Below are 24,541 nucleotides of genomic sequence, written 5' to 3'. Positions count from 1 at the left end.
TAGACTGTCTCCTGGGGAACACTCAAAGGCATCATGTTCCTGCGGTGAGAGTGATGGGGCAGCGGATAAGACACGTGTCTTTGGTGTAGGAGACCTGGTTTTGATTCCCTCTGCAACACATTCACCAATGTGTCCCTGAGCAAGACACTTAGTTAACCCCTAGTTCTTCTGACATATATAGCAATTGTGGCTCTGGATAAACGCGTCAGCTAAATGAGAAGATGCAAAAATACAAACAATTACAAAAAGGAATCAGAGCAAGAGATGGTTAGGGCGGATGGGAGGAGGCCGGTGTCTGTTTGAAACAAAAAGTCAACATGGATTCCTTTTCTACACGTACACAAACGATGCTAAAGGTTACCCAGGGCGTTAAAAAGCAACGCACAGGGGTCTTGACAAAGCGTCCATACGTGATGTTTAGCTGTTAACAAACGTACCTACGTGAGCCGTGGCCAGGTGGAGCAGAAGGAGGCCGAGGGACAGGCGGTGAACCCAAAACATGGCCCCGGGTGGATGGCGAGCTCGTTTTCGTCGTTCTTAAATTAAACCTTGAAATTTTAGGGAATTAAAACGTTTAGGCGGAGCCTCAAGAAGTTCATACAGTCGAGATTCAGTATCTCGGACGTCAGTGGTGGAAAGTAACTAGTACATTTACTCTGTACTTAAATACAAATTTGAGGTACTTTACTTTCCAGTATTTCCATTTCATGCCACTTTCTACTTCTCCGACCATCATCTCAGAGGGAAACATTGCTTTCAACTCTCGCTGCATTTATATGAAAGTTCATGTTGGAAAAAACGTATAAAAATATTATAAACTTGTGAAAACAGCCAAGATTACACTAAAACAATGAATCAATCAGTTGATTTGTAAAAAACACATCAGCGACTGTTTTCAAAACTGATTAATCGTAAAAGTCACTCACGATGAAGCAAAGAAATGTCACATTTAATCTGGAGGATTTGTTGAAAATTTCTGATTTAAGGGAAGAGTCCTTGACAGTTTTTAAAACTGAGATTATAGTTTCTGGTTTTATCTGTTTTTAATTGTATCTTGTTCTGATTCTTGAGGTGTGATTTTGTTTTCTGAGGCGTAACAGCATCTGTAGCTGCATTTATCTGCTTCCTTTTCCTTTTTTTTATATTGTCTGCTCAGTAAGAAGGAATTACAGGTTTTCCATCATAAACCAAAACTGTTTCTGCTTTCTGTTCCACATTTCTGCACTGACCGAGACCAACAGTAAAGTTCTAATATTCCTTTCATACATTTTCTGGAAATTTGCTTAAAATTTGCACTACATTTGGTTGGACACTTAACTACAGAGAGGAAAATAGCAGAAAAGACTTTTGCATTCGATATTTAAATAAAAAGACAAAATAAATTTTATTGACAAGAGCTGTGAGTTTGTTTAGAGGATTTCACCCACACGTTTACCTTCCTTGTACGTGCTGAAATGTTGGCTGATTGAGTTTGGCAGCGACTCCGTTCAGAGGGGGGAGGAGTTTACAGTAAATGAGAGTCGACCAGGTCTGTTTTACTGCTAAACATGTTCAACACAACTCAGCTCAGACGTTCAAACTGATCGATATTTACTCTGCAGAGTAAAACATTGATCGGCTGTTTTATATTATATTACTTTATTTTATATTCTCATTCTCAAAGTTTTTACAGAGGTCACATAAATGCAGTGGTGTTAAAGGACAAGTAGCGTAAAATTAAGATAATCAAGTAAAGTACACGTAGTATGTTTTATCGTGTTAAAATCACATTTATTTATTACTTTATACATGTCATGAGATGTAAGAGTAAGAGATTTTTGTAGTGTAGTTTTGCATGGATGAGGTCACTGAATATTAGAAGAATGTTCTATTAAATGTATGTTTTTATTTGAACTGTAGAAATGAAAGAGCTTCTCTAAAAGGGAGGTCGTCTGCAAAGAAGCGAGTATCTAATAGTTTCAGTGACTTCGCCAGTTCATCAATATATGGAAGAACCTCTTTATTTGGGAATGATTATGAGGATAAGCTGGAAAACAATAACAAACCTCGTCCTTGATCTCACTGAATCATTTCTGTTCCTGTCATGACTAAAGTTATCTCACTTTTCTTTAAGCGAGAGAAGAATTCTGTTTGTTTGTACAACTTGTTAAAGGTTCATATTTCTAAATCCGAACAGGTTGTTTGTTCAAAAGGCATTCGCTGTTAGGATTCTCTCATTCTATGATCCACCATAACATTTTTTCAGCATGTAGACCAGAACCTCAGCAGTGAGCACAAATTAATCGATATTTTAATAGTAAATAAAAAAATGTTACCCCACAAAGGGAACTGGAAACTTAAAACACTTTGACATCACAATCATAATAATGTTTCATGATGAATAAGACATTTGAAGCATAAAATCTTTCCATCATCTTTTATTAAACTACTTTCTGTTCCAACGTGTCGAAAGCCGTCACTGCAGCTTTCTTCTCATTGGCTGTCTTCATGGTGGGCGGATTTTTCATAGTGGTCTCTACCCAGTCCACAAAGTTGGCCATCTTGGTGTACACCCCATAATACCCCGGGTGCGAACAGCCCCGCCCCCAGCCGACCACGCCCGTCAGGAAGTGGGTGGAGCCGTAAAGCGTGACCAGTGGGCTCCCGTCGTCCCCGCGGCAGCTCTCCCGCTGACCCTCCAGGTATCCGGCACACAGCATGTTGTCGGTGAAGTTGAACCGGGCTCTCTGGGAGCACTGGGAGTTCTGGATGATGGGGACGGGAAACTTGCGAATGACGGGGGAGACTGGGACAACGGGCGGGCCGCTGGGTTTCACAGCGTTGCCCCCGGCGGTCCTCTTGCCCCAGCCGGACACGGTGTGGTAGCGGACCGGCAGGAGCTCCCGCTCGGCAAAGTCTTTAATGGGCAGGCAGATGGGGATGGCGTGGCGATTCAAGGTGACGGGGCGACTCAGCTGCAGCAAGGCAACATCGCTGTCACCCGTCGCTGGGACATAGGCTTCATGGGCGACCGCCAGGGAAACGGGAATCCTCTGCTCCGTGCCCTCTTCAACGTCCAAGTGGTGTTCCCCTGGTGACGGAGGAAGAAACCGTTAAACGAGGCATTAGAAACGTGATTTTACTCGTTAGAAAGCACCGGCTGGTTACCTGCCACCACAGCGAGGTTCTGAGGGTTGATGCCATGGACACAGTGGGCAGCGGTGACGACCCAGTCCGCATTGATCAGAACACCTCCGCAGTGACTGCTTCCGTTTAACTGAACCAGAACCTGATCAACAGATAGATCAATAATTTTAAATGTGTTAAATATTTGGCATTAAGCTGTTTGAACACTGGGCTCAGTAGGTTCAGAGCTCCAGAGCAAGATGTCAACAATAATGATTAAGGTGAAGTTTGATGTGGGTATTATCGGTCCCAAGAGAATGAACTTTGATGATTTATGTGTCCCCTTGAATTTTCTTAGAGCGACCAACCTGTTCTCACTCCCAAGTCTTCACATATGATCTCATGTTCAAGAACCATTGGTGTCCATTTGTAACGCGCTGGAGATCCCCTTAAGGCTCGAATATACTCGTGAGCGGCCGTGCACACGGACAGCTGCGGACCCCGCAGATTAATTGTTATGTGCCAAACTGAATAATGAATTCTAAAGTAGTGTATTGCACACTTTTAATTTAAATGTACTGCTATATACACAAAAGTGCAATAACATGTGGTTTGCAAACAATTTAAATAAATAAGGGGCTTTATTTAAAAGTAGCAATAAAATCTCAACTTACTTACTAGTAATCTAAAGCAAGTAATGTTACTTTAGTTATGTAAGTAACGTAAAACATGATCTTTTCTTAAACCTAACCCAACTTTGTTGTGTATATTTGTTGTGTACACTGAACTTGGAAGAGACTTTGGTCAAGTAGGGTTCATTTTAAATATGCTGTATAAATAAATTTGAACTTGAGCCTACCAAGTAGTTGCTACCTTTCACAATGTTAACCATTAGTTTTATTTTGAAAGTCTAACTGGATGTTGCTTCTTTATCGTTGGTAACTTGACACCCCAGAGTGTTAAAAAGGGCACCTCCATTATGGCAGCAGCATAAGAAGTGAGCTCCCCGACTTTAAACTTTTGAACGCCCTATTCACTTGTCAGGAGGCAACTGACCTCCAGGTTAAATACAAGTTATAAAGGGAAAGTTTTGAGGGAGAAGAAAATACGCTTCCAAACTCCGTTCCCGGCAAAATTACAGGTGTTCTACAAGGGACAGGTGACAGTGGTGAAACCTACAGAGTGGGCCAGAAAGCATCAAGCGCCTAAGTTGGCAGGCCAGCCGGCCAAAAAAACGTTAGGAGGAACTAAGACGACATCAGATGGACTTTGGATTTAAGGACAGGATATGAGTAACGTTGGTTTCTGTATACTTGGATTATGTTCTGCACAAGATTACGGTGAGAAAGGCATATCTGTTTTTTTGTATTGTCTTGAGCGGTACTGGATTATTTAAAGGTACTAATTTTTAAAAAAGGGCGATTTCCTCTACGTGTTTGATATATATATTAAAAAAACAAAAGTCGGGGAGGCTTTTGTTTTTCTATAGCTTCTTAGTTTTTATTATTTTATTTTTTAAGTCTGTTTTTTCCCTGAGCTGTTGGACACGTGGACGATGCTGACTACAGCATAGAGCATAGCTTCCCAGAGTTAAAGGGGGACTAGCCCTGCCCTGTCCTAAGAGCTATTATCAGACGGCACCATTAAAAACTATGTGGACCTTGTGTAATCCTGCCTACAGGGCGAGATGGAAGGAAATCGAAGGCCACACGTCCAATATTCCAATACAGGCCAAAATAAATGAGAAAACACTGAGAAAACATCTTAATGAGGAGCTAAATCCATGGTTGGGTTTATCCCTTAATATTTGGCTGGAGATCGTGTCAAAAAATAGCCTTCAGAGCAGAGTAGGTTACTGCGTTGGATTGCACGTGATTCAGATTTTACACAATACATTAGAAGAATGTATAGTGAATGTATAGAATGTATTAGAAGCTTCAGTAGATGGGGCGGAGGACCAACAATATTTTGGGAGCTTTTTAAGAAGAAGAAAATTAAAAGTTTTGAAGAGCTAAAAATTCAATTTGGTTAAAAAAAAATATCTTTTGGGAATGCCCCTATATCATACCTTATTGGCAAGAATTAAAGAAAAGCATGGAGAAAATTTTGAAAGTGGAACTTCCATTTACATTTGTTGTTTTGTACTTGGGAAAAGGGAACCAGAGAATAACAAATTCAGGGGATAAATATTTATTCAGAGTAATATTAGTGGCGGGTAAAAAAGCCATCACCAGGAAGTGGCTGAAAACGGAGGCACCTAAAATGGAGGATAGGTTTGAAGTGATGCATAATATTTTTATTATGGAAAAGCTGACTTTGTCGGTTAGACTAGAATCAGATAAATTTAGGATTTCATGGGATAACTGGGTTGATTTTGTAACACCATTGACAACAGACTTTATCTGGTAAAAGCAAAGTATCTTGGGTTTTACTACTTTTTAACTTTGTGTTCAGCATTATCCTTCATCAGGAGTGAAAGGTCTCTGCAGGAGAGTAATGAGGGACGGTAGGGGAAAATGTATTCATCTGTAGTTTACTGATTTTTGTGTTTAATTGGGAATTTCTGTCTATTCATGTTTTTGATACCTGGTGTGAAGTATTTGCATGTTCTGTCTACATAGAGAACTACGGAACAGGATTAGGGCCACATGTGAATTAATTTTTTTGAGTTCTGAGATTAAAGTCAGAATTCTGACTTTTGTTCTCAGAATTCTGACTTTAAACTCAAAATTCTGACTTTAATTGCAGGCTGTTTCTCAATTCCGAGTTCGCCAAGTTCGGACTTCTGTATTTTAAAGCTCGGACTTGGCAAGTTCGGCTCGGCAGTACAAACTTCCAGGAACGGGAGCACGCAGTCCGTCATTCAGCAATTGGAACGGCAGCGGACTTGATGACGGCCGGACCGTAAGTGGGCGGGATCTCACATCTCCGAAAACGTCGTAGCAATTTTTTAAATCAGCTCTGTCTTGAGAAATCAACCAGATATTTGTAGTTTAAACAACTATATTCCCGCATTACAAACTCTTAAAACTACTATATGTGACACAAGAACAGCAGGATTATAAATTACAGTTCTGAGTTTTCTCGTCCGACATTTCCGCTTTTTGGCAGCGAAATGCATCCTGGGATATCTGGCTATCCGAAGTCCACACAAGTCACCACCCATGCAGGCTGGGTAAAACGGGCGGAGCGAGAACACATCCGGGTATTTGACTGTGCTTGGCTAGATGCGGACTTTTGAATTGGAACAGTACTTTGGCTGCAACTGATGACGTTTCACAAGTAGAGACAAGAACGCAGACTGAGAAACAGCCACATGGGACCCTAATCCTCTTCCGTAGCGAACATATGTGAGAGAAGTTAAATGTTAATGGGACAGTGCTGAATGGAATCAATAAAAAGTGAATGAAAAATGTTTTTTAAATAAAGAGGGGTCTTGACCAAGCGTCCACATGTGACGAGTTAGTGGGAATGTTGTTGCACCAACAGGACAACATTTAACAAAATTTCGGATATATTTGCGTGAAATGTCTCGATCCCATTGCTGCTCCCCAGAGGATGAAACCTTTAGATTTTGATGTCCCCATGATGGTTCCTGCACCCTCAGGACAAACTTGGAGGTACAGCGGTGTTTACCTGCCAGGGACACTCTCCTCTGGGACAGTGGTTAGCTCCCACCAGCCTGATCTGACCCACAGCGCTCTGGTTCATACCGGTTTCCCGTGGAGGCAGCTGACCACACGGATACTCCACTGTAACACAAACACCACTGTAAACAACTAGTGATGTACTCGCTTTTAGCGTTGCGAATGTGTAGAGACAAGTGGCTGCGATGTTAGCATCACTGTTCAGACATTTATCCACCGGGGGGGGGGGGGGGGCAGGTCAGGCCTGAATCTAAAGCTGCTTGAGAAATTCAGATTTTGGTTGGTTACTTAATCGCTAATGTTAAGATCACAGCTTTAATTGATAAGTAATTTCACAGTGAATGAATTGATCACAATGTTATAGTTTAAATGCCAAAACAAGATCACTACCTGGTTTTATTGGAACTATTATGATAATAAACTGGATATCTTTGGGGTTTTTGGACTGTTGGTTAAATAAAACAATCTGTAGACACTAACTTGGACTTTTATTAACAATAATCAGATTAATCTAACAAATATTTGTTAGTTTCAGGCCTATTTACAGAAAAAGTGACTTGAATAGGCAGGGGTAATCACAGTACTCACAAATGTCTCATCTCAATAAATGCAAGTACATCAGTACTGTAAAGAAGTAGTATTCATGTCGTATTTGTACCTTGAGCGATACACTTTCGTCCGTCGACTCCCAGATTATATCCGTCAGCGCAGGAACATTTGAGACTCTCTCCCGAGCCGTCACAGAAATGCTCACATTGTCCGTTCTGGTAAAGACACTTCAGTAAGTCCTCCACCGCTGAGGAAAGTAAAGGTTACATTATTCAAATATAATGTACAATAAGTTATTAATTCATAAACATTCAGTGGAACAAGTCGTCAGGTCTTTTTTTTAATATAAATACCACAGTGTAAAAGTTAAGTTGCTGGACAGCTTTTGAATTCCCCCTGGGATCAATAAAGATGTATCTAAACCTATCATAATACAGCATAACTTATTTGTTGTTGTTATTCATCAGAATCTGCTAAGTAACTAAAGATGTCAGATACATGTAGTGTAGTAAAAAGTACAATATTTCCCTCTGAGGTGCAGTGGAGTAGAACCAGCGGTATCTACGATCCTGGCAAACGACCCCACTGAGGCTGAATAGCTGAGTTTCCCTGCCAGTCAGTCAGAACTGAAGAAGTCTCTCGGATGAGTGACGAAACGTCTTCTAGTATCTTCAACCAAGTCCAGTTGCCCTTGACTTTACCCTTCTTTGGATAATTGTGTTTACCTGTCTCACAGTATCGTCCCCCAAATCCGATCCAGATTCAATCACAGTATTTTGGTGAGACGTAACTTTGAAGACTAAACTTTTTTGTTACGGTGCCTGACATCACCCACAAACTGAAATATTTCTAAATTAGCCAGTTTAGTCATTTTGACAACACAGAACGAATGCCTTACCAACATAATTGGCCCAGAATTCATTCTGCAAAAAAGAACAACTGAGAATTAAATATCTCAAACCAACTTAACACCTGATCAGTATTTTTCAGTGAGGAGCGATTAAACCTTGTAGGCATGTTCCATGCAAAATATTTGAGCCATTGGATCTGAAACTTGGAGATTAAAGAGCAAATCTGACTCATTTAAAACTCCAATGTGTCTTTTCTATATGTTGGTTGTTGTTTGTTAGCAAGTCCAAACTAAATCCAAGAATTAGCTTCAATGCTAACTGTTCCAAAAACCAGAAATCTCTTTTTTCTACACTTGTTCAATAAAGAAGATCCAAATGTCAATCTGGCAACTGTGGAGTTGTTGGAAGAGGTTTTAATGGAGCTATGCTAGAGTAGCTTAAGCTAAGCTACGCTACGATCTTGTTGTCTGATTCTGGGTAAAACAGCAGGGTTTCCCAAAGTTATGTGGTTGTTTCTTCGAGACTTGTTATGATGGATTTTGTGCGACAGCAGTGTTGGTGTGTAGTTGCAGGAGGTCTGTACAGTTTTGTCTACGTCTTCGAAGATCTCTCGCGCCTCCTCCCAGCTGCAGCGCTCCTCCACACACTCCCTCTCCATGTTGCCTGCTTTAGTCTCCTCAAAAATGCTGTTGGCTCGTCTCTGCCGCTTCAGCACCTGACTGGCCTCCTCGCCGTCCAAGAAGACTGGTGAGAGAACAGAAATGTGGATGGAAACTCATCGCTTCCCACAAAAACAAAGGCTTCAACCATAATTAAGTATAATGAAAATGTTCAAACACTATTAATTTCACTATTAGTTTTGAAACGCAAAACGGGGTCGGCAGCGTTTCCAAATGTCTCCGTTTTTAGGTCTTCGTTTTTGTCGTTTTAGTCTGGAGCCTTAGGAGTGGTGACAGGGCCGGGTGCAGGGCGTTAAAGTACAGGTTTACCAAGGAGGTGCGAGAAGCGTAACGACAAACATCGCCACTTCTGTCCTCTGCTGAGCTTCAGCCCCAGTCCACGATCTCCTCCTCCCCCTCCTCAAAGTTGGCCAGCTCTCCCAGCTGAACGTGCCTCACTCATCTGTTCGACCTGGTGCAGCCAGAACAGTCTGGAGCTCAACGCTCTGAAGACCGTGGAGATGCTCAAAGTCAATGATGGTGCTTCTACACCGCCATCATTGAGTCCATCCTCACCTCCTCCATCACCATCTGGACCAGAACCTCTCGCCACAAGAACAGCTTTTTTTTTCACTGACACTGCAGATGTATATTCTGCAAAGGCACATCTTGAGTTTACATGTTAACGAACGTACCTACGTGAGCCGTGGCCAGGTGGAGCAGCAGGAGGCCGAGGGACAGGCGGTGAACCCAAAACATGGCCCCGGGTGGATGGCGAGCTCGGCTGGAAAAACCTCAGTGTGCTGAGTGGAAGTAATGGAGTCTGAATGTGGAGAGAGAGAGAGAGAGGAGGGGTGGTAGAGAGGGCAGTGACCTGTAGAGAGAGAGGGAGAGAGAGAGAGGAGAGAGAGGAGGGGTGGTAGAGAGGGCAGTGACCTGTAGAGAGAGAGAGAGAGGAGGGGTGGTAGAGAGGGCAGTGACCTGTAGAGAGAGAGGGAGAGAGAGGGAGAGAGAGAGGGAGAGGAGAGAGAGAGAGAGAGAGGGAGAGAGAGGGAGACGGGGGAGGGAGGGGTCGACATGTTGATACTGAGCAGATCGGACTGGGCGGGGCTTAGCTCCAGGGCCGGTATTTATCAAGCTTCTTAAATGCCATTTTAGTCTTAATAAATAAATAAAATTCATGAAATTTACTCCTACTTTTAAACTTAACTCACTCTGACTGGAATTTCTGAATTAGCCTATTTGACGTTATTATTATTTTAGTTATTTTGAATCTCACCTGTGAACTTTTGAGTTTTAAACCATTGGCAGTTGTTACTTTCTCTGTCTTGGAAACGTAACAACGGACGTATCTCGGATGTCAGTGGTGGAAAGTAACTCTCAGAGGGAAATATTGTACAAAAACAATGAGACAATTAGTTGATTCGTTAAAAAAACACATAACTGATTAATCGTAAAAGTCGCCTTTGAAGCAAAGCCATGTTTCCATCTTGTTTTCCATCGTTTGAACTTTGACTGGATCTTTAAAGGACGCCAATAACTGAGAAATGATGGAAGGATCAAGCATCTGGAAATTTGCTTACAATTTGCACCACATTTGGTTGGACACTTAACTACAGAGAGAAAAATAGCAGAACAGACTTTTGCATTCGATATTAAAAAGCAGAGCACAGCTGAGAGTCTGTTTACAAAAGATGTTGCATCAGCGCTGACGCTGGGAGGATTTCACCAACACGTCTGCCCTCCTCGTATGTTGTGCTTCCCTTCAGAGGAGGGGGAGGAGTTTACAGTAAATGAGAGCTCAGCTCAGGAGGTGAAATGATCAATATTTACTCTGCAGAGTGAAAAATTGATCAGCTGTTCTCCTTACTTAAATAAAAGTAGCACTTTAATATTAGTTTTATCGTTTATTGGGATTTTTATGGTGCACAGTTTAGTAGTGTAATGTACTTTCTCTCTCTGAATATTAAAAGATTTTTCTATTAAATGTTTTCATTTGAACTGTAGAAATGAAAGAGCTTCTTGTATCTAAAAGTTTCAGTTCATCAATATATGGAAGAGCCTCTTTATTTTTTCTTTGGTCTACAATGAAATTAAATGAATATCAGGAGTTTAGAATAAGAACTATGAAAACTTCAGCCTCTTCTAAATGACTTCATTTGCATTTTTAAAAAAAGGTAGGAATATTTTATGTTAGACTCATTAGATCTAATCAAACTAAATCCAGCAGAAACGAGAAGATGACTCATGTTGTTTCCTTCTGTTTCTTCCAGCAGCTGAAACTGATGAACGGCCTGACGCTTCATTTCCACCTTCTCATGGTGACACACACTCACTTTCTACTTGGTGCTCCTCATGATAGTTTGGCTGAAACCTCGTCATGTCCCATCTGAATATATTTCATGTCCTCACTCTACAGATTTCCTTCTACAGTCCCGCAGCAGCCTTTCCCTCAGACCAGGTCAGCACATTTACAAATGTTGCCTGACATTACATCAAACTTCCACATCCTCTGAACTGTCTTCTAACACTCTGAGCTGTTTGATCTGAGACACTTTGCCTCTCTTTCTTAGAGCTTTTCACGTCTTCCTTTGACGTCTGACTCCAAAATTAATTTATAGGTTTGAACCCACGGCCCCAGAACACCTGTAGAGCCAGCTTAGCCCCCTGAGCTACCGGGCCAGAGACTCTGAGCTCATCATGTTGTCGGACTTCAAACTTATTTAAGGATCCTCCACCAGCCTGAGCTAACGTGCTGGAGAGCTCTGAGTGCTCCTCCATGGAGATTTGACTCCAAACTGCAGGTCTTTTCAGATATTGTCTTTTTATTTCTTCAACCGTGTTGAAAGCTAAGAGCTCATGAGTCTTTGGTTTCAACATCAGCTTTTAAGATGGATCAAACTCATGCTAATGCTACTGCTAATGACCAAACACTGCAACCTATTAAACATCAGCCTCAGCTGTTCTTTGTGTTTCCTGCTCATAAGCAAAGGTCAGCACGCTAAGCTAAGATGGTGAACATTAAACTTTCTGCATGTTAGCATGTTGCCTCTGTGAGTCCTCCAACAACATCTGAGCTCTCAGAAAGAGAGACACACAAAGACTTTTAGAAACTTTCTCTCCGGTCTCAGACACAGAGTTTATCTGCTGAGGAAGAAATGTTGGTCAAACATTTCCTATACGAGTTCTTTAATCCACTTTCATTAAGGACTTCTCAATGGGACGTAACTGCAGGAAGGAGAGTTTCTTTACCGTCCGTTAACCTGCCAACGTTGGGACGGGAGTTAGTTTACAGTGGAAACTTTAAATTATTCTTAATCCACTGGAAGATTTCTGGTGAAAAATGAGAGTTTAAAGACTGTTTACAGACAAAACCACCTGTGAAACTCTGTAAAAGGCTCCAACAGGCGCTCTGCTGGCTTCAGACTGTGAGATTGAGGGTTCAGGCCTCAACTAGTCTTTGTGTTCGAAACAACATGTCTGGCCAGCGAGTGAAGCGGCTGCACAACTGATCTGAACCTGAAAGGTTCAAACCATGTCGTGACTGAAACGCTTAGAGGTCATTCAGTTAATCAGTCAGCTGTGCAACAGACTGAAACCACAAGAAGCTTTAAAACCAGAGCGGGCAGCGTGTCTGGCCCGGTGGCTCGGGGTGTTCGTTACCTTTTCAGGTGTTCTGAGGCCGTGGGTTCGATCCCCGCTCAAACCTATAAATTAATTTTGGAGTCAAAGGAAGAAGTGAAAAGCTGTAAGAAAGAAAGAGTCAGTGGCTCAGATCAAACAGCTCAGAGTGTTAGAAGGCTGCTCAGAAGCTCTGTGGACGTGGGTTCGATCCCCGGGTGACTCTTTAAGTCTGAACCACACTCAGAGGAAACAGTGAGAAGCTCATAAGATGCTGCTGGTGTCTTGAGGTTGTGGGTTTGATCCTTAAATAACTTTAGGAATTTTGAGGTCCGACCCTGAAAGGAAAGACTGAAGAGCTGACAACACCTTAGTGTCAGAGTCTCTGGCCCTGTGGTTCAGAGTGTTAGAAACCTCTACAGGTGTTTAGAGGATGTGGGTTCGATCCTCACTCCTTTCAGAGACTTTTGAAGTTGGTGGTCCAAAGGAAGAAGTGAAAAGCTGTAAGAAAGAAAGAGTCAGTGTCTCAGATCAAACAGCTCAGAGTGTTAGAAGGCTGCTCAGAAGCTCTGAGGTTGTGGGTTCGATCCTTATGAGGCTCAGTGACTTTTGAAGTCCAACAGCCAAAGTGAGAAGATAAAAGCGCCCGGAGAAAAGGTTCAGATGTGAAGGGGACTCGGCGGCGGCGTGGGGTTCGATGGCGACCGCGAGGCGGCGGTGCAGCGGTGGTTCGAATCCCGCGTGCGGCCGGGTACCCGGAGCCGGTCCCGCGGCGTCGGGTTCGGGAGGGGGCCGTGTCCCCTCCCGGTGTTCTGGAGAGGTAGAAGCTGGGGGTTATGGAGCGGGAAACAGGAAGTGGCTGAAGATGACTGACAGCACAAGGTCTTTATTGGTCCAGAACAGGTGCTGCTGGGACTCGTGGTGTCAGCTGTCCTCCAGGTGCAGCAGCTGGAAGCGAGTCTTCAGGGCGTGTCCCCAACAGCCTGGAAGAGACAGAAGAAGAAATGAGTCCACAGGTTTGTGACGAGTGAACAGTTTGAAAATCCATCAGTGAGTGAAGCTGCAGACAAGAAACAATAATCCATTCAACAAACAGAGTGTTTCCATGGAGATGATGATGTGAAGCAGCGGTGGAAGAAGCAAAAGCAGCAGCGGCACAGTGTAAAAGTACTGTGTTCGAGTCCCAGTAACAGTATAAAGCATCCTTTATATAGCGCTGGCTATCTGAAGCTAACATGATCCATCAACATGTGATAGTTACTGTGTGTTTGTGTTAATAATGTGCAGAGTGAGTAAAAAGTGCAGCATTTGGCCTGAAATGTAGTGGAGTCCAGGTCTAATGAGGTCCAGGTCAGATGTAATGTCAGTAATATCAGTGTGAGCAGTGGATCAGTAGAATCTGAAGCTGATACAGTAGCAAGTGTATTTAGTGTTAGTTCATTTAGTGTGAGCATGTGAAGAAGAAGAAGAAGAAGAAGAAGAATGTGCTGACCTGGTCTGAGGGAAAGGCTGCTGCGGGACTGTAGAAGGAAATCTGTAGAGTGAGGACATGAAATATATTCAGATGGGACATGACGAGGTTTTGCTAGTTCTTGTTCTAAACTCCTGATATTCATTTAATTTCATTGTAGACCAAAGAAAAAATAAAGAGGTTCTTGCATATATTGATGAACTGAAACTTTTAGATACTCGCGCGTTTCTTTCTTGGTGAAATCCTCCCAGCGTCAGATCCCGACCAGCTGAAAAATGAAAAATAAGAATTTAGAAGACACAAATGTCGACACAGGAGGCAGCAGTCCCAGCACAAAGTATGTTTCAGCTTCACTCATTAATAAAGCTTCATCTGAAACAACACGTTACTGCTGAGATGACGTGTTTATCAGAGAATAACGGGACATTAATGGGGACTTTAAGGATGTATGTTTCTTAACATTAAATGATGGTGAATGAGTGCATCAGTCCGGCACGTCATCATGCCATTACCTCTTTCTTCCTGAGCATGAGTGTTTCTTTGTGCGTGTGTAATGGCTTGAATGGAGGTTCAAGGCTGTGAGCGCAGTCTAATGGGTTTATATTTACCTGATGCTGCTCAATTTGTTCCATTAGAAAAACAAAAACACGGCCCGTCAGAGGAATGACTTTACTGTGAGTGACTTCAGCTTCAGAAACAACAGAATACAATTTAAGGGACGACTTGGGTTTGATCTAAATAAACTACAATAAAAACACTGAAATAGAACAACAATATCTGTAGTATTTTGCAACAGATAACGTTGACGTGAGTTTAGACAGAAGCCTGTGAGGTTACAACCCGTTCACAAATAGGCAATAAAAAATAAAGATCACACAGCTAATTTAACAATACTTTTCATATCTTTCAATAGCGATAATTATCACGATAAATATCAAATCGTTATTTCGTTGGAGTTTAAAGGCTGTTTTTTGCTCCTGAGTGAACTTAAACTCTTTAAACAGTGGATCAATTCACAAATCTGAGGTACAACGTTCAAAACTATTATGATAAAATATTTGTAAACAAATATGCACGAGTAAAAAAAAAAAAAAGTAAGGAAGATGCATTTGTTGCGGCATTTGCTGGTTCGCTCAGCGAGAAATTTGCTTGACACTAGTTGACTATAGTGCTTTCCACACGAGACAACAAATATCAGTGTTTCCTCTATATGCATTCAGGAGGTTTCTCATGTTGCCTATTTTTATATTACTGTCTACAGATACCTGTGTGTATATATATATATATATATATATATATATATATAACCTGTCAGAAGCTGTAAAATGAAGACACAAACATGAACAGTCGTGTCTATAATGATTCTCATTATAGACACGACTCATAATGAGGGGGTGACGCCCAAAACATGCAGTGCCATCACTGTAAAATCACTTTCCCCAGATCTAAAGCTTGTAGTTCCTCCAGCAGGCTGATCTTTGGCTGTTGGTTATTTATTATCTGCTCTAGCTTTTCTTTGTTCAGAGATATGGTGAAAATAATATGATGATTTTTTATTGGAGCAAAGTTGGGGTTGTCACGGGTTGTGTTTATTCGTGTTATTCACGCGAGGATTAAATTTTAGACTCCTAGTGCAGCTTTTAAGAAGATTTCTTAGAGGAAAACCTTGCGGTGGAAGCTCGTCATGCACGTAGACCTTTAGAGAAAACTTCCAGGTGGGTGGGCGACGTTATATTCGTCACCTTTCCCTGGACGTAGTGAGATAAACCCTCACCATTAGAGACACTGAGGCTTCAGACAAAGGGAAGCAGGTGTGTGTGTGTAACTGTACACCCTGACCCGCAGGTCTGAATCCCGGCTTCCCTCCGATGACGGCATGTCGGTTCGGCGTTAATCTGCAAAATCTGCCGGCTGACATTTAACAAACAGTGAGGCTCTGAATGGAGATTTATACGGTTTCTGGTCTTTGGTCTAGTGTAGTGTGTAACGATCCAATTAAGGCTGCAATGACTGTTTTCTGTTTTCTGTTTAATTAACTGACTGAAGGTTGATTTTATTTGTGTGTTTGTAATTTGTAGAGACATTGTTCCTCTTCCTCATTATTTTTTCCCCCATAAAAACTGGAACGTTTTTAAGAGTGTGTGTGGGAGGAGGAGGAGGAGGAGGAGGAGGAGGAGGATCCATGTGTGTTCACAAGCATGAATGAACGTGTCCTTGGCTGACAGAGTATAAAAGTCGGCCGAGTGGTCGGAGCGACAGAAGAGGAGAGAAATCGACAGAAACCTCCGAACGACAGGAAAACAACAGCAATAAGAGAAGAAGAAGAGACGCAGAGCGACAGGACAGAGTGGTGAGAATCTTTATCATCATTATCCATATCTGTACAAAATCAAAGACTTAACTACACAAGCAAAGTCAGAAAATAACTTTTAACTGAAGAGGACGATGAAATGACTGAAAACATCAATTTAAAATTCAATAATTATATACAGTAAAGAATATATAAAAATACAAGTTATATAAATATTACCGCTGCTACTAGTACTAATTAACCGATGTACTATTATTAAAATATATACAAACTATGAACACAGCCGTGAATAACCGTGTCTTTGTCTCCGGTCGGCAGGAGAATGTGTCCTGCGTGGCTATTGGCGGCTGCGGTGCTTGTGGGCGTGGCCAGAGGAGCTGTGGGTCAGTGCTGGGAGCATCCGAGCTGCCAGGAGCTCGACTCAGAGAGCAGCATGCTGGTAACACTCCCGTGGTGTTTAAACATTTATTATTATTATTATTAAGTATTTAAGTTTTCATTTGTCGTATCTGTGGGAGCTAAATAAAAGGTTTCCACGCTGTTTGTTAATAAAGTTTAACCCCAAAATAACTTTCTATCGTTTCGTGTCACAACATAAAGTCTCCAAAATGAAGTTACAAACCAAAGCGCACTCAGGTCGAATCAGGATTATCAAGTCTCGCCTGCCGTCCACTGACCTTCGAATCATGGGTGCGTTTGCGCGGCGGCGATGGCGCGGGGGAGGAGCGGGGGGGCGTGGTTACACACTGCCATTTAGAACGGAAATCATTTAAATAAACATGAAAGTTCAGGCTTATTGAAATATTTCAGTTTAATGAAAATATACTGTATAAAGCTTTATTATTTCTTGACCCTGCTACTTTATCAGCGGGTGTTGTTACTGTTCTTCTTGTTCATCAGTATGAGAGAATGTTTTAATGTGTTGCAGACTCTCAGAAAGGACCCATAAGGAGTCATTTCCATCACTAGTTAGTTTTTGAGAACGCTCCTGACCAACATCCCGTTCTCCTGTTTCCTCATCATTTTAAACTCAGAACCATCCAGACTCACATTTACAGTTTTCTCTGTTTGTTCTTATTCGGTTTAATAATAAATGTACTTTCCTACCTTCTCGCCCTCGTCTCCTCCTGCAGGAGTGCATCCAGCTTTGTCACTCCGACCTCACCGCCGAGACCCCTGTCATCCCCGGGCAGCGCCCACCTCCAGCCTCCGCCTCCATCCGACTCCTCCTCCTCCTTCATCCTGCCTTCCTCCTCTCCTCAGGCCAAGCGCTCCTACTCCATGGAGCATTTCCGCTGGGGGAAGCCCGTCGGCCGGAAACGCCGCCCGGTCAAAGTCTACACCTCCAACGGCGTGGAGGAGGAGTCCGCCGAGGTTTTCCCCGGAGAGATAAGGAGGCGGGAGCTGGCCACTGCGTTGTTGGCAGCAGCTGAGGAGGAGGAGGAGGAGAAGGCGCAGGAGGTGATGGAGGAGGAGCAGCAGCAGCTCCTGGGCGACGTCCAGGAGAAGAAAGACGGTTCGTACAAGATGAAGCACTTCCGCTGGAACGGCCCGCCGGCCAGCAAACGCTACGGCGGCTTCATGAAGAGCTGGGACGAGCGCAGCCAGAGGCCGCTGCTCACGCTCTTCAAAAACGTCATCAACAAAGACGGACAGCAGGAGAAGTGAGAGGAGGAGGAGGAGGAGAGGGAGAAAACGTTTTACACAGGCAGCAAAGAGTTCTGATTGGCCAGGGAAGCTTCTTAGCAGACACATTAGCGACCAATAACAAGCTCTGAAACTGTAACCTGATCCTGAATGACTGAAACAGATAAAGAGTGAGAACGATGTTTTGATATCAGGTCATTTATGTAAATAAATGTAAATTATGTGAAAAAATAAAGTTATTTGCAAGCAAAACAAGTGACTTTTCTCTCTTTGTCTTTCCGTTTAAAAAAAACACCGGAAACAGTTGAATCTTACCTGAAATCCAGACGTTAGTGGCACAAACGGTATCCACAGCGACGCCGACCTCGCCACCAGGCTGACCAACAGCTCGCCACTGTCACGTGATAACTGCCACAAGAGCTTCCTGAAAAGCCTAGATGTTTTTGAAACGACGGGCGCTTGATTTCAGAACGGTAAAAAAAAAAAAAAAAAAAGAAGCAGCATATTTTGTTGGTTTTTTATTAACGACCTCGGTTCGGACAGGAAGTCCAAAACAAAACGGACACAGATGACCACATCTGTAGATGAGTGAGTGGGCTGGTGCTCACAGCATCATTATAAAAAAATCAAACAAAACTGACATTAAATATTTTATTATTCTTTCAAAATCTACAGCGTCTGTGTTCAGATTTGATCTCGAACTGAAGAGCTACAAACCCTTACAGACATGTGAAACAGGAAACAGTTCACAAGGAGAGCACGGACAACGCCAGGTCGGTCATTTACATCACAACGTCTTTCAGTTTAAGTGCTGACGGGACTCCCTCCCTCCCTGCGTCCTCTCCTACCTCCAACAGGGGACACGTGACATCAGGTGAGGGAGGTGCTTTAACGCTGTCGTCTCTGAGGGTCTAGTAGACGCACAGGTCAGGAAACTTCATCTCGTAGAGCGGCGTGGAGCGAGGCGGCGAGTGTCCAGACGGAGACGGGGGAGGACGTATGATCAGATCAAACACCCGGTCCAGTTTGGACTGAAGCAAGGAGCTCTGGAAAGAGAGAAACTTTATTTAGTATCGGCAAAATCTCACAAGACGACATGATGCAGCTGCGGGAAACCTTCTGATTAAACACTTTAATGTCTGGAGAAACAACACGTCCTCTTCTAGATGCCAGACAAAAAGCTACAAGCATCACTCACGGTTTCACAAACAGATATTTAAGACATGTTCGTGCCTTTACATTTATTCATTTAGCCGACGCTTTTATCCAAAGCGACTTACAGCTGCTGTACACGTCAGAGGTCGCACGCCTCTGGAGCAACGAGGGGTTAAGTGTCTTGCTCAGGGACGCGTTGGTATCACATAAAATTTGTTTTGATGATTGAAACACGTCAAAATTAGCAGGAAAATAGCCGAATCGGCTGCAGACTCTGTCTCTGCTGACCATCCAGACGCCGCCTACCTGCATCTGCTCAGCGACTGACCGGCCAGCACGCGACTGAGTAACTACTGACGCAGCTGCCGGCCGTCCAGACTGTTCAGTTCGGCCACAACAACAAAGACAGAGAGCGAGCAGAGGTCGGAGGTCACTCACCCTGGCTCCACAGTGAGCGGCGATCTCCTCGAAAGGAGCCGTCTGAAACCTCTCCACCAGCTGCATCCTCCTCCTCTCCTCTTCCTCCGCACTCCCCCTGTCGTCTGCAGTTTCAGAGGAAAATCATGTTTAAATAAATTGTTGAACATTTCCACAGTGATTCTGTTTGATTTTTCTCCCTTTGCACTTAAAAATACACATTTCTGTTTCTGATGCCTCAGCAATCTGCTGGATGTGTCTTAGTTAACAGAATCTCAATTATCTACTCGTTATTTTTGTTGGTTTTAAAACTCCCATTTTATCTTCACTATCTACATTCTAATAAAGTCTTCATCTCTTTATTGATTCGGCACCGATCACTTACCCATGGCGTTCTTCAGCGTCTCAAAGGTGATCTGCTCTGTCTGAGGTTTCTACAGGAGACAAAGAGAGATTATCAGACGACGGAGACAGAACACGCAAAGAACAAACAGACATAGAGACACAGACAGATGGACAGAAGGATGGACAGACGGACGGACGACAACGGACATAGAGACAGACAGACTGACAGACAGAAGGACAAACAGACATAGAGACAGACAGATGGACAGAAGGATGGACGGACAGAAGGACGAACAGACATAGAGACAGACAGACAGATGGACAGAAGGATGGACGGACAGAAGGCGAACAGACATAGACAGACAGACAGACAGATGGACAGAAGGATGGACAGACAGAAGGACAAACAGACATAGAGACAGACAGACAGATGGACAGAAGGACAAACAGACATAGAGACAGACAGACAGATGGACAGAAGGACGGTCAGACGGACGGACGGACAAACGGACATAGAGACAGACGGACGGACGGACAGAAGGACAAACAGACATAGAGACAGACAGACAGATGGACAGAAGGATGGACGGACAGAAGGATGAACAGACAAAGAGACAGACGGACAGAAGGATGGACGGGCAGAAGGACGACAGACATAGAGACAGACGGACAGACAGAAGACGAACGACATAGAAAACAGACCTGCTCTGGATAGAACTCAGGACAGAACTGAGGGTCGATGTCCGTCTGCATAGAGATGACGTCGCCAACACTCTTCCTCTTAGACAGACGATCTTCATCTAAAACACACACACAGTAATGCAGTCTACTCTGTGAATGGCGCCCTCTTCAGGGTATGGACACTTCTTACGAGCAAATATAAAGATTTCGGACAAGTAAGCAGATTCAGCAAAGACAGAATGTATTTTATAGTGTGTGCGTGTACCTGTTATCTGAGGTACGTATGGCGTGTTGATGCGTTCGCTGTGTTGCTGTAGCTGCTTCCTGTCAGCTTCGGAGATCTTTGACTGGACGAACAGAAAGTCTTCGTCCACTTTCAGCTCACCTTCTGGCAGTCTGACACACACACAATATTCATTAGTGATTTCAGTTTGACTGTAAAACACTGTATCGTCAGCAAATTAGAGAGATTTCTGTCTCTGCCACAGAAATGGTGCTTTTTTTTATAATACTTTATTAAAGTTCAAAAATATTTATTTAGGCCACAGCTACCATTGATGAGACTGAGGTCATGTCCTCAGTAATATTTCTTATCATTAGCGATTTGTGTTTTTGTATTAAGCACATCGTGAGCAATGTACAATCCAGGGTCAAATTCCTCGTATGTGTACACATACCTGACAAATAAAGCTGATTCTGATTAATGAGAAGATGTTTGTTCGGTTTGTTAAGACTTTAGCATTTTAGGCAGGAATTTAATAGAAAATAAAAGGGAGCTGGTGTTCTACTCCACACTTACATACATGACAGTAAAAGTGGATTTGAAACTGCATTTAAATTAGGGCTGAACGATTTGGGGAAAAAATCTAAATGCGATTTTTCAGCCAGATCTCGCGATTACGATTCTACGATTTGCAATTTCTTTAATTGAAGTTTTGCTAAAGTTCAATATTCACTGCTGGTCTATTTTTGACTAAAGCCGCATCAAGCAGCCCAGAGCAGATGAACCAGGCAGGAAGTCAGACCCAGAATGGCAGAGAGAATCTGGTCGATTTTCAAAATAAAACACCCTTGACAGATTTCCGATCGTACATCAACAGTAAACACAGTTCGTTTTTGTAAAATGTACACGCCCTGTGCACGCTCTGATTGGTGAGTAGGACCGTAACAGGAGGCGCTTGGCGCTTGTGATTAGCGAGCAGATCTGTCACATAAGGACGACAACGGAATGAATCTGTAACTGCATGACTGTTTAAAACGGCTCAGATATTTAGTTAACCTACATTTAATCGCCGTCTTCACGATTAGCTAATCACGTTTTTTCAAATCGCAATTTCGATTTGAAAACGATTCATCGTTCAGCCCGATTTTAAAGCAAAATGTTGGGAGATAAATTCAAAGAAATTTAACTGAAGTCAGGTGAATTGAAACGTTATAAAACGTTTTTTTTTGTTGTGTTTTTAAGTAAAAAGCTTTTAAGAGCTTAATTAAAAAGCTTCATTTGATTTGTGGATTTTTTTTGTTGGTAACTTTGAGTTCAGTTGAATACAAGTCGATGTGACGTTAACGCTCTCTCTCTCTCCAACATTATGTCTATGTCTCTCTACCTGGGTTTGTCACAGAACAGGTCTTTTGGCAGCAGGTGCTCGGCGCTCTTCTGTCGACTCTCTATGACCTGCAGACACATACACAGAAAGTAAATAAACTATACATGATGTTGTTTGTTGCAAACACACGCCTTCATTACCTGCTCACACGCACAGTCTTTCTTCTCACCTGTGCGACGTGTAGGCGGAGCGCTGGAGGCGGACCGAGCTGCGACAACAGGTTGAGGAAGGCGGCGCACACGGCGTGAACACCACAGCGGTTGAACCGGACAGACACTCGTGACTGGACAACGCCAGCTCCTGAACAGCCAATCACAAGAGAAAAAAACAATTAATCAGGGAAAGGATCAAGATTATTATCATCCTTACTACAGAAGCTCTGCTCACCTGCAGCGCGAGGACCAGTCGATCAGGTCCACCACCACCTCCTCATTGGCCAGTTCCACACTGAGTACGACCAACAAGGTGATGAGGGCCTGGTATGGCTCCGCCCGCTGCTCTCCTCCTTACAGGTAAGGTAGACTGTCTGTAGACGCTGAGCGTGCTGCATACAAAGCATTTCAATTAACTGCTTTCAAACTGCATTTAAGTTGTGATTACTGCGTCTTAATGGAGAGACATTTAACTAAAATGGGGGTTGTGTTGAATAGCGTCTCGTTCATGATGAGTGCTGTATCAATCAAACCTCTGTGGAGTCAGCAAGAATCAAAACACACGTGTGTGAAATTAACTGATTGAGGAGAGAGTTTGGATCATTTGATGTTGATCACTCAGATGTTTTGGGAAATGGTTTGTAAGTGCTGCAACAAATGCGAGGATACATAAGGTCCCTAAAAGTTGTTTAGAACTTCATCCCTGTAATTCTCTCTGCCGTCTCAGAAGAGACCCTTTTGTGCTGTGTCAGCCACCTAGCTGTCCTACGCTCTTGAAAGGTGAGGGGGCAGTGGTAGACTGACCGATGGTTGCAATTCAGAACCCTCACCCTAGATGCCACTAAATCTCACACACGAACCTTAAAAATGTGACTCTATGTGTAATCAATGAAGGTGATTGCTGGTCACATCTCTCTTCTTCCTCTTACCTTCCTGATGAACAAATTGTCCTGTCGAGAGCATCGGTCCTCCTTCAGCTCCAACACTGACACATCAAACATCTCGCTGGGACACAGAGAGAAAGAGAGTTTGTGATAATCAATACGTTTTTTACTCTAATAACACACAGAGGAGATCTTATATTAAATGCAGTGCTCCACCAGTGCTCTCTGATGGTGACTTATATCTGCTGAGGTGTGACCTGGCAGCGGTGAGTCTGCTGCTGTTGTGGCGTCTGTCGATGAGCGAGGTGAGGATGGAGAGGACCAGCAGACGGATTTCTGGATCCTCCATCAGAGTGAAGGACAGCAGAGGCTCCAAGAAGGACGAGGGCAACGCTGTCAACAGGTTACTGCTTTCATAGCGCTCCGATACCTGAAGCAGGGACGAGGCACGAAGACGACGTTAGACTGTCATGTCTCTCACACAGAAAGGAACGTCAGTAAATATAATATTTAGGGCTGGGCATGTTAACGATCCGTAGCTCGGGAGGTAGGTATTTCAGTCAGAAGATAGGTTGGTAGTTCAGGAGGTAGTTTAGTAGGTAGTTCTAGGTAGGTTGGAGGTACTTTGGAATGTAGTTGGAGTATGTCTTTCAATAGGAAGGTAGCTTCTTGGTTAGGCAGTTGGTAGTTTGGTGGAAAGGTAGTTTTATGGGTAGTTAAGTAGATCGTTCTGTAGATCGGTTGGTAGTTCAGTACTTAGGAAATTCAGTCTTGTGGTATTTTGGTGGTAAGGTTTGGTAGGAAGATAGTTTGGTGGGAAGGAATTTTTGTGGGATGGTAGTTTGGTATGGTAGGTAGTTCAGTAGGTAGACGATAGTTCCGTTGGTAGTTTTTTTTAGTATGTAATTCTAAATGTAGGTTGGGAGTACTTTGGTTTCTGTTAGATGGTAGGTCTGTTATAGTTCATTAGGGGAAGGCAGTTCAGTGGGTAGTTCAGTAGGTAGAAGGTAGTTCAGTAGGTAGGAAGGTAGTTCACTTGGTAGTTCAGTAGGTAGGAAGGTAGTTCACTTGGTAGAAGGTAGTTCACTTGGTAGTTCAGTAGGTAGGAAGGTAATTCCCTTGGTAGGAGGTAGTTCACTTGGTAGAAGGTAGTTCCTTGGTAGTTCAGTAGGTAGAAGGTATTCACTTGGTAGGAAGGTAGTTCACTTGGTAGTTCAGTAGGTAGGAAGGTAGTTCAGTTCAGTCGTTAGGCAGTTGGTAGTTTGGTGAAAGAGTTTTATGGGTAGTTAGTAGATCGTTCTGTAGATCGGTTTGTAGTTCAGTACTTAGGAACTTCAGTCTTGTGGTAGTTTGGTGGTAAGGTTTGGAAGGAAGATAGTTTGGTGGGAAGGATTTTATGTGGGATGGTAGTTTGGTATGGCAGGTAGTTCGGTAGGTAG

General features: G+C 43.1%; 3 protein-coding genes and 1 long non-coding RNA gene across 5 annotated transcripts in view; 2 read left to right on the top strand and 2 right to left on the bottom strand.

Moving 5' to 3' along the window:
• Positions 1 to 24,541, top strand: part of LOC119916213 (NLR family CARD domain-containing protein 3-like) — a 795,320-nt gene that overhangs the window by 188,176 nt on the left and 582,603 nt on the right.
• LOC119907870 (coagulation factor VII-like) lies at positions 1,866 to 9,665 on the bottom strand. 2 transcript variants are annotated; one of them, XM_038725589.1, is made up of 7 exons: positions 9,507 to 9,665; positions 8,736 to 8,896; positions 8,200 to 8,224; positions 7,411 to 7,548; positions 6,742 to 6,857; positions 3,148 to 3,268; positions 1,866 to 3,070 (listed from the first exon to the last, which is right to left on the bottom strand). In XM_038725589.1, exons 1-7 carry the CDS (start codon positions 9,568 to 9,570, stop codon positions 2,421 to 2,423), a joined length of 1,275 nt encoding a protein of 424 aa, XP_038581517.1. In that variant the 5' UTR covers positions 9,571 to 9,665; the 3' UTR covers positions 1,866 to 2,420. The 2 variants fall into 2 exon arrangements, with proteins under 2 accessions (XP_038581517.1, XP_038581592.1); XM_038725664.1 differs by lacking the exons at positions 8,200 to 8,224; positions 8,736 to 8,896 and having other exon boundaries at positions 9,507 to 9,649.
• Positions 13,425 to 18,113, top strand: LOC119912427 (pro-opiomelanocortin-like). The gene is given in 4 exon segments (XM_038731647.1): positions 13,425 to 16,253; positions 16,533 to 16,653; positions 17,348 to 17,407; positions 17,409 to 18,113. Coding segments are annotated over 3 exon segments (651 nt in total). The 5' UTR covers positions 13,425 to 16,253; positions 16,533 to 16,536; the 3' UTR covers positions 17,883 to 18,113.
• LOC119917730 lies at positions 22,597 to 23,939 on the bottom strand. The gene is made up of 3 exons (XR_005447329.1): positions 23,360 to 23,939; positions 23,148 to 23,223; positions 22,597 to 22,610 (listed from the first exon to the last, which is right to left on the bottom strand). It is a non-coding gene; the product is annotated as an uncharacterized LOC119917730 (long non-coding RNA).

This window comes from Micropterus salmoides, unplaced genomic scaffold, assembly GCF_014851395.1.
Source record: "Micropterus salmoides isolate LMB-PRFRI ecotype aquatic unplaced genomic scaffold, ASM1485139v1 Ms_hic_scaffold_1, whole genome shotgun sequence".
NCBI lineage: Eukaryota > Metazoa > Chordata > Actinopteri > Centrarchiformes > Centrarchidae > Micropterus > Micropterus salmoides.
The sequence above is the reverse complement of the archived record's forward strand: the minus strand, read 5'-3'. Positions and strand labels throughout refer to the sequence as shown.